Genomic DNA, 15,008 nt, shown 5'->3' with positions numbered 1-15,008 from the left:
AAAGTGCATTTTTATTACAGATGAAGTGATTGTTACTTTAATCACATAATATGGCACATACAGAAACAGTTCTCATGAAGACATTTGTTAAGTGCTCTGATGGCCTGAATTGACATTGAAATTGTAGGGACTCTTAGATATGTCAGTGCACTTGTCAAGGGCATCCAATTTCCTGTGGATGTTGACCAGGGGACCTAATACAAAAATATAAAATAGGGCTTCCCTGGTGGCACAGTGGTTAAGAATCCACCTGCCAATGCATGGGACACAGGTTTGAGCCCTGGTCTGGGAAGATCCCACATGCCGTGGAGCAACTAAGCCCGTGTGCCACAACTACTGAGCCTGTGCTCTAGAGCCCGTGAGCCACAACTACTGAGCCCACGTGCCTCAACTACTGAAGCCCACGTGCCTAGAGCCCGTGCTCCACAACAAGAGAAGCCACCGCAATGAGAAGCCCGCGCACCACAATGAAGAGTAGCCCCCGCTCTCCGCAACTAGAGAAAAACCTGCATACAGCAACGAAGACCCAACGCAGCCAAATAAATAAATAAATAGATAGATAGATAGATAAATAAATAAATAAATAATCCTCTTTAAAAATAGAAATTTACAAGAATCTTCCAGAGAAAGGACCTCACGGTAGACTCATTCTCATAGTGATTTGACATATTCCTGGTTCCATCTCAAGCCTGTGTTGCAATAATCACAGCTCTGTGATAACTATTTACAACCCACACATTGCCAGACATTACTGTCTCTAAGTCTACATTTGCTTCTTTTGGGTTTAAATAATTTGTGGAACTTATCCAAATGTCTGGGTAATGCTGAACCTCGTCACTGACAAGCAAAAGAATAGGCTAAAATGATGATGCTGGCTATGGAGGCTATATTAGGTCAATTGTTGGAGGAATTAGCTTGCTTCTACTAAATAAAATAATTTTACTTAATTGGGTGGAGTCTAAAGACATGCCTTATCTTTTCTCATCTGTACCATCCATGTTTTCACTTCTCTGTTGTTTCCCCATTGTCTAGCACCATAAAAACTTGATAAATATTTTTTTGAATAAATGAATGTGTTGAAGAAATGTCTATAAAATATAAAAATATACTTTTAAATTAAAGTACAGTTGGCATACAGTATTATGTAATTTTCAGGTATACAACATAGTGATTCAACATTTAAATACATTACAGAATAATCATCATGATAAATCTAGTAACCTTCTGTACCATACAAAATTATTACAGTGTTATTGACTATATTCCTTTTGCCATATATCACATCCCTATGACTTATTTATTTTATGAGGAAGTTTGTACTCTTAATCTCCTTTATTTATTTCACCCAGCTGCCTTCCCTTTCCCCTCTGACAACCACTAGTTTGTTCTCTGTATCTATGAGTTTATGTTTTGCTTTGTTTGTTTTGTTTTTTAGACTTCATATATAAGTGAAATCATATGGTTTTTGTCTTTTTCTGTCTGACTTATTTCACTTAACATAATACCCTTTAGGTCCATTCATGTTACAAATGGCAATATTTCATTCTTTTTGATGGCTGAGCAATATTCCATTATATATGTATCCATCTGTTGATGGATCCTTAGGTTGCTTCCATGTCTTGGCTATTGTAAATAATGTAGCACTGAACATAGGGGTACGTATCTTTTTGAATTAATGTTTTTCATGTTCTTTGGATAAATACCAAGAAGTGGAGTTGCTGGATTGTATGGTAGTTCTGTTTTTAATTTTTTGAGGACTCGCCATACTGTTTTTCCAGATTGGTTGCAGAAGCATATATTAGAATCTGTTTCCTATTAAGCCTGGCATTTAAGAGATTTATAAAATTCTAAAACAATGCCTCTCTTCTCACTAAATCTTTGCCTTGGAAACATAATTATTTTTCATAAAAGTATGTTAATTTATTTTAACATATAATGGGCTTATTGTAATTTTTACATGAATTAATCAAAACATTTTGAAAGTTAGAAATTCAAAAATATAAATAACCATAGTTACAACTCACATTCCAATGCTCCTTGATGTCTACAATAATTTTTGAGACCATAAAGTGGTTCTGAGATAAAAAAATTTGAAAGTTGCTGGCTCAAAGAATGGGCAATATATACTTGTGTATACAACAGCAATAACCAGTTATAATATAAAATGGAAAAAAAGTAAAATATCTAAAAATAACCTTACAGTCCTATGTGGAGTATAACAAAAAATGGTCTATTTCAGAATATGAAAGGAGACTCAGTAAATGGAGATTCACACCATGTTCTTTGATGGGAAGTTTCACTATTATAATAGTGCTCATTTTTCTTAATTAATTTATAGATTTCACATATATCCAAACAACAGAAATATATTAAACCTGTGAAAATGAAAATTTCTATAAAATTTAACTAAATGATTCCTAAGTTTATGCAAGAATAATAGGTTAGTAACTGCAAAAAAACATTTTTCAAAGAAGGATAATCAGGGAGACCTGCCTTATCTGATATTATATTTACAGTAGAGAGTCAAATAATCAGTTATCTCAAAACCAGCTTCATTGTGTGTTGTGCATATATGTGTATATATGTGTATTTGTGTGCATTTAATATATGATAAAGGAAACATTAGTGTTCAACTTCACTCACTAAAGGATACGTAAATGTAAACAATTCTTATCAGTTTAGTAAAGATAAAATATTAATATCAGAGGTAATAGTATTGCTAAGCATTTGTAAATTGCTGGGGGGCAATTATAAATTGTAACAACCTTCTTGGATAGCTACTTGCTACTATACATCAAGTGCTTTAAAATATTCATAATCTTCAATGTGGCAAATTTATTTCTAGCAATCTCTCCCACAAAAATATTCAGAAATGAAAAAATATTTATATGCAAATGTGTTCATAGCAGCACTTTTTATAATAAGACAAATTTTAGAACAGCATTTATGTCTACATATTGGGCAATGATTAAGTAAATATGGTAATGACAAGGAAAACCGCATATAGAATAATATTAAATAAAAATAGAGAATACATTTCATATGGTTCATAAATCCAGCTATGTAAAATGTGTAGCGGAATGCCAGGAGCAGATACCTTAATACATTAACAGTGGTTGTCTCTGAATTCTGGAATTATGAAAAATTTTTATTATCCTCTTTATGCCTTGCTGTATTTTCCTAAGTTTTTAAAATAATGAATATATATCATTGTTAAAGTAAATAAAAACATTACAATTCAATTAACTGTTGAAGTTTCAATTTATAGTTTAAGACGAGTCAGACAACAGATTTTATATTGCATTTCAGCTCTGGATTACCTGTTCTTTTACATCTGACAGTAACTTCAGATAGGTACTGTCATTAACTTACATGTCATTTACCTGTCATTAACTTCAGATAGTGCCTCCATTTTCACAGTGTAGTTTTTGTGTATTTGCTAATAAACTATATAACTTTAAACAAGTCACTTTACCTTTCTTGGTCTTTAATTTCCTTGCCTATCAAATGAAGGTCCTTCCAATTTTAAAATCTGGAAATTAAGTGATAAAGATTTAAAAACTGTATTTCCAACAGAAATGTCTTTTGCCACCATATATATGTCTCTCTTTTACTACACATTTTCTCCTAACTTATTCTCTTCTATGTTTGTGTTTCTGGAGCTCCCTCTTCCCTTCCTAACATCTGATGATTGAGAAGGGATTATAATATCATCTTTCTGCCTGTCTCCCAGTACTACTCAAAGCAGCATCCAGATTCTAGTGTTCCTATATGAATATTGTTGACTGTCATCTACAGGTCATTGATGATACTCATTGTCATAGAATTTATAAAAATCTGTAGAGATTCTAAGAATCTCGATATAAATGAACTGACTCAAGCTTGATGATGAAGTGCTGTTGTCTGTTCCTTGTCATTTTAGCCTGTTTTGTTGGCCCTTACTGATATTATACTCTCTACTGCTATACACAACCCAGGCTTAGATACCTGTGTTTACCATTCAAAATGACTAGCACTTTGGAAATACTTGTTTTTTTGATGAAGCTATTATATAGTATTTAAATTGTAGTTTGCAATCTGATATTTTAACTCTGTGGTGCTTACTAAAAATTATTGCTATATTTAGTTGTTAATTCAAATAAGTTGCTAAATATGGTACTGGATGATGATATGAATGCATATCATAACACAATATGATAAGCTTTATGCAGATTCATTCACTCGATATCGAATATAATTTTCTTATAATTTAATGTATTAAATTCTTTAGTGTAAAGTTTTAATCTATATTGTATACTTTAAATGGAAAAGCAAACCTCAGAGTTGATGCTCTTTGTCTAATTGGTCATCTGGGGTGGAATATATGCTGTTTGATGCCTCCATGTGATTCATGTGTACTGATAAATTTCTTTTTAAACTTGCAGCAAATAGTGGCAGCAATAAATGCAGGGATTATACCTTTAGGAAACACCTCCAATCAAATCAGTCACTGGGATTTGGGAAGTTCCTTCTTCTTTGCTGGCACTGTTATTACAACCATAGGTAGGAGACAACTTATTTTGTTTTTTAATTTTGGTACAGCTTGTGAGCTAAAATTCACTTGTTTGAATTTTTTTACAGTTGGTCAAAATGGTCTACTTAAGGTAGAAAACTAGATTTTAGTAAATTGATTTTGAAAAGAGAGTTTAAAGGTTTGAACAAAGGAATGATGGAAATGAATTAGTTATTGTTTCAGAATACTGAGTTGTTTAAAATCCATGTGAAACTCAAGAGCAGTTCATTTGAGTCATTTGACTAAAGGATAAGAACATCAAGAAATAGCTTGAAATGATGATTTTTTGGGGGGACAAGTAGTTTAAAATTTTCCTGCATCTTTGATTCTTTAGTACAGAAAGAAACGATTTGAGTACAATTTTGACATTCTTTTCATGAAGTTCTTATTTGATATCACGTTCTTCAACTTGTAAAATTTAACATTTGAACAGATTGTTCCTATTCTTATATGCTTGTCTATTATGATTATTTCTGGCCTTTTTCATGCATTATGTTTTTCTAATAACACAAATGTATAAAAAATTAACACTGAAATATTAAGATTACAAAAAAATGAAAGTTTAAGCCCTTGCCCTTTTACCTTTTAATCACATTGTATGTCATACTGTTAAAAAGGGTCACAGTGGAACATGGTCTCTTTTTTGGGATTGACTGTGCATCCAGTCAGCACCCACTAGGCAGCAGAATGGGTACATGTAGATGACTTCTCTTCTGTTAGTTAGTCCTTCAGTGCCCAAGAAATATCCAGAGGATATAAATGCAGACCCCATAGTGAAAGCCATGCTTGCCATGCTGTGAGGATTGGGAGGAATTACAGCTGTCTTGTTTCATGGAAGGAGGTGGGTTTAAAGCATAATTTTCAATAAAGAGAAGGAAATTGACTCATCACAGTTATGAAGAAAATATGTGTGCAAAGGGAATTCTCCCCTTCCACACATGCTTGTGATGAGATTTCCTCTCATGGGCTTGACCTCTGATTTGGGTGTGTGAATTAAGATTCTAAAAGTTTTAATTTTATTCTTCGATGTCATTGATAGATTATGAAGTGTATACAGTTTTCAAATGAGTACCTTATATCAAAGTCCTAAATAAGTGAACATGGACAATTTATGGATGAACTCTTGCTTAGAATTTTCCTTTGAGAGGAATTTGTAGTGTCCTGTCATTATGTGAATCCACTGTAATGCCTCTTTGTGCTGGAACACTTGCCAGTGAAATAAATACCTTAGCATGTTGATTTTTGCCTTTGTTAAGAAGTCAAAGAGCTATGTTTACTCTTACATCTCCATCAGCTAGGTCAAAAGTTGTGTGGCTGCGAAAATCTGGAAGAATGGCAACCTTGATATCTAACCATAATAACAGGTTAACTTTGGAGCTTAGACATCTTGGCCATTTCTACTATGGAAATAACTGTTTATTGTGTAAACTACTTAGAGTCTGGAAGGAAAAGAAAGCTCACAGACTGAGTGAGAATGGTTTGTTTCTGCCCAATGAAAACTCAAATGTCCACGTTATAACTCATCATGACCACCACTAAATTATTCTCCAAGAGACTTAGTCATTATACAGACTTAGTGTTGCATCCTATGTTTATAAACAGTCTCATATTTTGAATCCCAAATTCAGTAAGTTTTGCAGACATATACTTCAACACATGAAAAAAATAAACTTATTACCAGCCTTACCCCCAAATTACAGCCATTAAGCACAGTAGCTGATTATTTAGGTTGTTTAGGTAGCTGCCTGACAGCCCAAATCTCTTACTGTTCTATCTCAGTCTTAGGTGGATTAAGTCATTCTAGGTCACTGACATTTACTCCATGATCTTCTACTCCTAGGTCAAGGCCATCTCCTCTGACCTTGGACTAGATTATGGTCTAGGGCAAGGTAAAAATTTTGGCCTCTTTCATAAGTCTCCATTTGAGAGATATCCAAGTCATTATTTAATAAAATTCAAAGTGTAATTATTAATATTGCTAATGATAATAATTGTGTGATCTTTGAAGTGGTTTTTAGAAATCATAGAAATTGTAACCTCTAGCACTAAGCTACACTGTATTAGCTGTTTAAAAAACAGAACTTGAGACAGTCTGGGAGAAAAAGTTGCAGTTGCTCTTGTAGGGTGTCTGATACAGGCAGTGCTTCATGGAGCTGCATTGGCTGAACTGTCCCAGAATTTTCTACTCAGTGTTAACAGTTTGTCTAAGAAGCCAAAGTGACCCTTATTATTCATTAGAAATATGCCCAAGAGAAGTTCAGTTATACAAAATAGAATATTAAAATTTAAGACCTAATTTTAGAGAATCTCTTCATATATCTACACACTGTTTTCAAAACCATACCCTTCCAAGCCCTTCACAAATTCCATTTCACAGTTGCACAGACTAACATCCATTCCTGACTATTCTTTTTCTCTCATTCCTTGCTTCCAGTTCATCAGTCAGTCCTGTTGGCTCTGCCTTTACAGTAGATCTATAATGTAACTACTGCTCACCATTCAAACTGCCACCATTTTGGTCCAAGCCAGCATCATCTCAGTGCCAGCATCCATGTAGAAAGAAACCTTCTTCTAAGAAATATTCTCTGGATTCCAACTCATTCAGAGCAAACACCATACCCCACTGCTTATCGCACCTAATAAGATGCAAGTTCTGGGCTTCCCTGGTGGCGCAGTGGTTGAGAATCTGCCTGCCAGTGCAGGGGACACGGGTTCAAGCCCTGGTCTGGGAAGATCCCACATGCTGCGGAGCAGCTGGGCCCGTGAGCCACAATTACTGAGCCTGCGTGTCTGGAGCCTGTGCTCCGCAACAGGAGAGGCCGCGAAAGTGAGAGGCCCGCGCACTGTGATGAAGAGTGGTCCCCACTTGCCACAATTAGAGAAAGCCCTCGCACAGAAACGAAGACCCAACACAGCCATAAATAAAAATGAGTAAATCTTAAAAAAAAAATCCTTAAAAAAAAAAAAAAAGATGCAAGTTCTGGGATTCTTATGTGTTTGAGTCTTTTCTGTATCCTCAGTGCCTGACACATAGTGGGTGCTTAATAATTATTTTTGGAATTAAAAACAAATGGGGATTCTAAATGATATGAACTGCACCTTGTTGGAAATTACATAACACTAAATGGATAACTTATTACACTAAATTCTTAGGTCTTTAAACAGGCTTCATTACTAACTTTTTTTGTTTGTTCATTTACTTATTCAAAAAATAATAAAACATGATCAGTCTGCTACTATAAAGATAAAAGATAAATTACTTGAGCCCAGGTGGCACACAGACCAGTCAGGGAGGCCCGTGGGCAGATAGTCATTTACAATATAGCATGCCAGGTGCTATGGCTTAAGAGCATTCAGTGAGAATGTATAGGAGTGACACTGTACATAGATACTGGGGTAGGTGGGTGGGTAAAAAGGGAGCAGGGAATACTTCCCTTTCCTTGATAAATGTCCTATTTGAGATTGGAAAAAGAATTAGGAATTTCCCAGATGAATAAAGGTAGAATGGGAGCATTCCAGGCATCAGGAGTTCATGTGGGAAAGATTAGGGGTAAGAGAGAATATGGTCTGTTTAGGAATTACAGGTCATCTAAAATTGTTGTTTGTAGTTGAAGGGATTCATCTTTAGAACCATGTAAATCATTAAGTCAACGTAGTAGCTCCTATTGGATCTATGCTACTTTTGCCACTGCTGGGAGTGTAAAAGGAAATAAGAACACAATTTGCAATCAAATTTGGGAGATAAAATTTACAATTAGGAAATAATGGAATAATAACAAAAATAGGTCTTGTATAATCAAATATTACATGGAACAATGGTTTCAGTGCTATAAGAATTGAGAAAAAGGAAAGAACATGTGGGCTGGAATGGGGAGGAAAGGCTTAATTAGAGAAGTTGGATTTGAACTATGCTTTGAAGAAATTGTTTTGGTTTAGATTGATGGAGGGGAAAAAGCTCCCCAGTCTGTGAGATAGCTAAGCAAAAACACCAAGAGAGAATGAGCCTGACTTATTTCAAGGATAGAAACGTAAGTATTTGAGTAGACCAGAGGAATTGTTTAAAGGAGTAATGGGAAATATTACTGACTGATTCACATGGGAAGAATACAGTTGAATATAATTTGGTTTTTGAGAATTTTGGATCTACTGTACTAAGAACATGGATTTTTTGGAAAGCGAACTGACAGGTTAAAAGTGACATTAGAAGATGCATCTGTCAGGAAGAGGATACGTGGAGACTGACAGTGAGGGAACAGTTAGGAGACCATTTCTGTGATCCACGGAAGGGAAGTGAGAGTGTTGACTGGGAGGATTGGAGTTGGTGTTGAAAGATGAGATTAGGACAAAAGGTTGAAATAATTAGATGCGGGAATCAACAGGCCTTGGTGACTAATACAACAAAGAGAGAGGCATCTAAATGTTGACTATTGAAATGAAATGAATATCTAGGCAGCAGGCTGGTATTTCATAAGCAGTCCTAGTTGATCCTGTGAAGAAAAAGGAGTTTAAAAAAATGGCCAAGATTTTATACATGGTGTTATATTAGGAAGCTTCATTTTAGTTGTTTTCCCACCTCAATTTTTATTTGTTGGTTTATTCTTTGATTCAGACAGACTAGAAAGACAAGGTGGACAGGCTCCCTCCGGAGCTCACATTGGGTTTGAGGAGACCCAACAATCAGTCAGTGCACTTAAAAACAAGACCATTATCAATGGCAGTAAATGCTCTACAAGAAGTTCATGTGCGTGATCAAGAGTAGGTAGTGGAGCCGGAGCAGGGAGTGGCAGGTGCTCTAAAGCAGACTAATTCAAGAGCTCTCAGAGCAGGTGACAGTTAAGTGGAAGCCTAAGGGATGAAAAGAAATCAGCCAGGGAAAGAAGAGTGCAAAGATGAGTTCAGGCAGGGGGCACAGCATGGCAAAGAAGAAGCGAGATTAGCAAGATGAACAGGGGCCAGCGGATGTAGGACTTGGTAGGTCATGACAGTAGCCTCAATTCAGTGAGAAACCATTGAAAGATTTAAGCAGAAGGGAGTCCTGATGTGACTCAGGCTGCAGTTCAGAGGGCAAAAGGGAAAGCAGGAAGGCGAATGAGAAGGTTATTGCATTACTCCATATGAGAGAAGATGTTCACTTGAACTATGGAGGTGGCAGTGAAGATGAAAAGTGGACGGATGCATGATCTTAAAAAGACAGTTTATGGATGGAGATACACTTATCTCTGAGAATGGGGCCATGGGTGGGGGTGGGGTTAGTGTTTTAAATTTTATTTTAAAGAATAATAAGAAATCACTTAAACTCTAGGAAAGGCTGTTGGCAAAAATGATGTAATGGAAAACTGTATTCTATTTTGAGGTCAATTTAAAGATTAGAATAAGATGTAAGGTGATTTTCTTCCCTGAAGGCATTAAAATATAATAAAATTTTCCCCAGTGGATAGTAAATCGGAATGCCAGGGACCGGATTTGCCCAAGCTTATCACTGAATCATCCTGATCTCTGAGTGTCAGAATGCAAATAACAAGACACCGCTGTGGTCTACAGCAACTTTAAGATCCCAAAGCATCATGTTAGGTCTTATGGAAAACTTCCTTGGAGTAACATTTCTCGTATTTACAAAGCACTCTTGTTTTCCACTCCTTGAGTTATAGAGATTGGATTCAGGTATATAGTTTCTGTGTTTAGTTTTTCTGTATTTTGAACCAGCCACTGGGACTTTCAGTTTCCTTTTACCTAGATTGAATTATTGAATTGCTGAAGCTGTTACGACAATGGTCACAGATTTTCTGCCAACTCTTATTTCACCTGTTTAGCATAATGCTTAATTATGCATTAGAAAACAGGGGAAAAAATTAAAGAAAGATTAGAAAAAAACAGGGAAACAAATTAAAGTTTTAACAAACAGTTCCAGATAAAAAGAAGAGGTCAATTTTGGAAATGCCAAGACTGTACTGAAAACTGTAAAGCCTATGCATATCTTTAGCAGAGAGTCTAGGACCTTTCTGTCAGTAAAAAAGCTATAACTTAAAAGGTGAGGGAAAAGGTGTAAGATCTTTTTTGTTCAATTTTGTAATCTCATGAAACCACTGCCTGAACTTGGACATGAACAGACTTGAAGCAGTGGTGTAGAATTTGACAGTCAGCATTTTCCCAGGGGATGATGTCATTGCAGGTTTGGGTGTTGGGTGCTAGCTTATTAATTTGGTACACTCATAATTCTGTGGCATTTCACTAGTCTCTTGGCTGTTCTCTGAGAACTGCATATTGGATTTTGGAAACACATTTTAAAGGAAAGTTGAGCTTCCTTCAGGCAGCTTAAAAGGCAGATAATCTTGCAAGGTGACTTCCAGCTCTGACTCCATAATCTCGTTGCATTTTTCTTTATGTCAGTTTGTTAAAGTAGATAATTCTTTTTCCAAAATCTGTAATTCTGGTGTTGTGCAGTTGAAATACAGAAGTTGAAATTAAGAAATTGTTTTGGGTCTTTGATACGCTGTTTCTCTTCCCATCCACTAAAATTAATGAAAATAAAACCTATCTCAGGATATTAACATAAATTCCTACCATTCAGAACCTTCACATAGGTTTATTTTCTAAGTTAAAATGCATTTATTCTTCAGAGAAAATGCCTTCTGAACGGTAGTTAAGATTGCAGAGTGCAAAACTATATTTGATAGGCAATAAAGCAGAATTATTGCATAAATAGTATTATAGACTCCAAATCTTTTCTCATTATGTATGTATGTTAATCAGCACAAAGAGGTTTAATTCAGAACACCTAGGTACTCAGAATCCTGTGCTAGTTGGACAGGGATTTGGGAGCATTAAGGATGTAATCTTCCCAGGAGTGAGGCAGTGTTTTTATTATTATTATTATTATTATTTGGTAGTAGAACACAGAGCAAGAAAGTATAGATATAAAAGAAACCGGAAGTGCCAGTGAGAGGAGGGCTGGCTATGGTATCTGCATAGTAGTCATCCGTATCTTGGGTGTGTTCAAGGCAGGAATTGCTTGCATTCTGTAACAAAATATGCTTTTAGATATTTTTGCCTACTTTTGAAAAGTTTGCGATAACGTATTTTTAATCTTCGGGAAATCAGTCACTGTCAAATGATGTGATCGTGAAATTACCCCAAAATTGGAAGCAAAGAATTGTCATGAAGTTCATGCCCTGAATAAATACAGAGTCTATTTTTAATCTTGTCATTTCCCCCTTCCCAACCACTATATGAAATGTAGCACGCTTGTCATAGATTATAGATTTTACAGAGCATCTGATTGACCACTAGGTATGCAAGTATTGCTCGGAATGTGATTAAAACTAGGTGAGATGATTATCAGAAAAATATTTTTGTAATTGTCTCAAGTATTGCATTTGATAGGGAACAAACATAATAACATTTGTCTGGGCCTGTCTACTTTAAGCTAGTAATTATGCTACATATTTGTTTTCTTCCCAATCCTTTGAAAAAAAAATCTAGACTTGTGCAATCTTACTCTTGGAAAATTGGCATTGTTATTTATGTGGTACTGTAAAAATAACATGGTATTTACAAAAGAAGTACCTGTGCCAAATGAGGTCCATGTGTAAGTATTGCGGTTTGTGTGCACATAAGGTACGATGCAGATAATGACTAATTCTGAACACAAAGGAATTCCATGCAGCCATCTCTTGGTTCTAAAGTACCACTGGGGGAAATATTGATATTATGAACTTTTGAAAGTCACAAGTCAGCAAAAAATGCAAGTTAATTACTAATCTTAAACTCCTTCCCCTTCTAACTTTATTTTTGAAGCAAAAACAGCAAACATGTGGGCAAATTTGGTTGATGTGTTGTACCTCTCCTCTTTAAGCTTAAGTTTCCCTTACTGGAGATGCTAACAAAGAGTGAAATCCCCAAAGGCAAGCAGCAGGAGAAGGAAAAAGAAAGAAAGGGTATGGAATAAATCATAATCAGCCTAAGTAGCTCCTGTTTAAAGAGTGCAGGTTTTAATAGGTAATTTCAGTGGTACCTGTAGATAACTTAATGAAAACTCTGTTTTTTGTTCTTTGTTTGTTTGTTTTTTTGAATAAGAATTAGGTGATTTAATATATAACAAGTGAGACTTAATCTAAAACGTAGAAAAATGAAGGATTATTCAATTAATGATATTGAGGTAACTAGTTCCCAATATGGAGAAGATCACTTAGAACCATGCCTTATACAACAACATAAATTACAGTTGAATTCAAGAGTTAAGTTTTTAAAAAATCACTCCTTGGGAAAGTTAGAATAATTTGATTACTTAATATAGATAGAGATGAGTTATGATAAGCTACCCCTGGTAAGCTAAAAACCAACAGAAAAAAAAATCACAGAAGAAAATATGTATATGACCAGGTACAAAAATTGAACCCTCCATATGCTTCCTGACACACATACACATGCAGTCACCAAGCTGAAACATCAAAATAGACAAAGCAGTTTGTACTATGAAAAAAGATTAATATACATCACATATAATTCTAAATAGACTTATAAAAATATCAAATCATCATAGACAGTTAAAGGACAGATTAGAAATTGGAGGTTATTTAAACTATATGTTGCCTTAAAAATCTAAGATATATATTATTCTACAAAATTTACGAATCTAAAAGCTGTATGATGCCAAATACTTGTGAGAATATTATAAGAAGGGCACTTTCCTATATTGCTGGTGGCATTGTAAATTGATATAACCTTTTTTTGGAAAGCAATTTGGCAATGTGTTTCAAGAGTCATAAAAATGTTCATACCCTTTAACCTAGTAATTCTACTTCTGGGAATCTATCCTAAGGAAATAATCCAAAATATTAAAAAATACCATATACTTGACAATGTTTATCCCAGTGTAATTTATACTATATAAAAATGGAAACCACTCAAACTCTCCCACATAAAGGCTATGCTTTAGTAAATTATGGTCCATTCACTCAATGGAATGTACATGAATATAAAATAGTGAGTATTATAATTCATTTGTACTAACAATTCCTTCTCATGGTAAATCCTTTTCTGTGAGATCAGCGCATGTCCTACTTACTTAATAAAACTAACAAAGATGTCATGCATCATCTTTTTAACTCTTGGGAAACTCTGTTTTAATATCATTTGATGCATAAAAAAATAGATGTAGACATGACCTCCTAATAAATATTATACTGCAAGTAAATAAAGTGCTGTACATATTCATGCAGACACTTAACCTAGTTGTACTTACATAGTACAGCTTAGAATGAAAATATTGCTCCTTATTTTTTTCAAAGGAGTGAGTCAGTAGAAGGAACATCAGATTTCATTTCACAAAATTTAAGTTTAGGTTTCTGCCTTTGCTACTAGCTAGGGTTATATTCTTGAGCAAATCACAGTTCTTCTATTATCCTTAATTTTCTTATTTGTCACATGGGGCTAGTGTTTCTCACAATCAGAACTGTTGTGGAGGTTAAATAATGTATGTAAAAAGAGCTTGTACACTGAATGGCAGTATACTAATTTAAAGTAAGCTAATTTTGTTACTAAAGTAATTTTTATTAAAATTTATACTACATTTATTTCTATTACTAATGTTAACAAAGAAAGAAAATACATTCTTTCCTAAAGCTTTAATCCACACATTTTAATTCTTATAATATATATAATGTTGCCTTCACATAATTAAGGTTTGCTCAAACCAGTTATTCTCACAATGCAAAGTGTTAGATTTGACTAGTTTCTTCATCTAGTTAATTTGTTTTGATCTAATGAAACAAGTTGATTTTAATGATATCTAGATAATCCAAAATGTGATCATCAGAATGACATATAATGAAACAAGGTGTTACTCTTAGTTGAGTAGAATAAAAATTAATATTTTTATAAATCTTTTTTCTATATGATTTTTAAAAAAATCCATGCCTCTATATTAGGATCTGCTAAGTTATTTTCTGTAGTAAACAATCCTCACATCTTGGTGATTTTACAAAATAAAAAGTTTATTTCCTGATCACATTGTATGTCCTGTGTGGGTCAACAGGAGGGCCCTGCCCATTGTTCTTGCTCATAAGAAGGAGACCATGGGAAATTGAACACTGGCTAATCATACTTCATATACGTGCACACATTGTTTTTACTCACGTGACATTGGCCAGACCAACTTCAAGAGTGTAGGTGGGGAAATGCTATCCTACCTTATGCTCAGGAGAACCAGGATATTTTGTGACAGCTCTAATAACTTCCATAAACAAATATACTAATTAGATACCTCCTTGAATGTTCTTTGATATACAAAGTAATTAAACATTATAATAAAATAAGTAATTAACATAATAATAAAATATAATATTTTGTGGAATATATATGTTATATTTTTAAGGCAACATATAATTTATATTTTAGGGCAACATATAATATAAATTAAACATTATAATAAAATAAAATAGTTTATATTTTAATTTGC

General features: G+C 34.4%; 1 protein-coding gene across 1 annotated transcript in view; it reads left to right on the top strand.

Annotated features, from left to right (window-relative positions):
- KCNK2 (potassium two pore domain channel subfamily K member 2) overlaps window positions 1–15,008 on the top strand; it is a 156,725-nt gene that overhangs the window by 47,134 nt on the left and 94,583 nt on the right. Inside the window, exon 3 of the mRNA XM_059904240.1 lies at window positions 4,425–4,542. Within this exon, the coding sequence (XP_059760223.1) occupies window positions 4,425–4,542 (118 nt within the window). The remainder of the gene's footprint in view (window positions 1–4,424; window positions 4,543–15,008) is intronic.

Source organism: Balaenoptera ricei, chromosome 1 (assembly GCF_028023285.1).
Source record: "Balaenoptera ricei isolate mBalRic1 chromosome 1, mBalRic1.hap2, whole genome shotgun sequence".
NCBI classification, from domain to species: domain Eukaryota; kingdom Metazoa; phylum Chordata; class Mammalia; order Artiodactyla; family Balaenopteridae; genus Balaenoptera; species Balaenoptera ricei.
The sequence above is the reverse complement of the archived record's forward strand: the minus strand, read 5'-3'. Positions and strand labels throughout refer to the sequence as shown.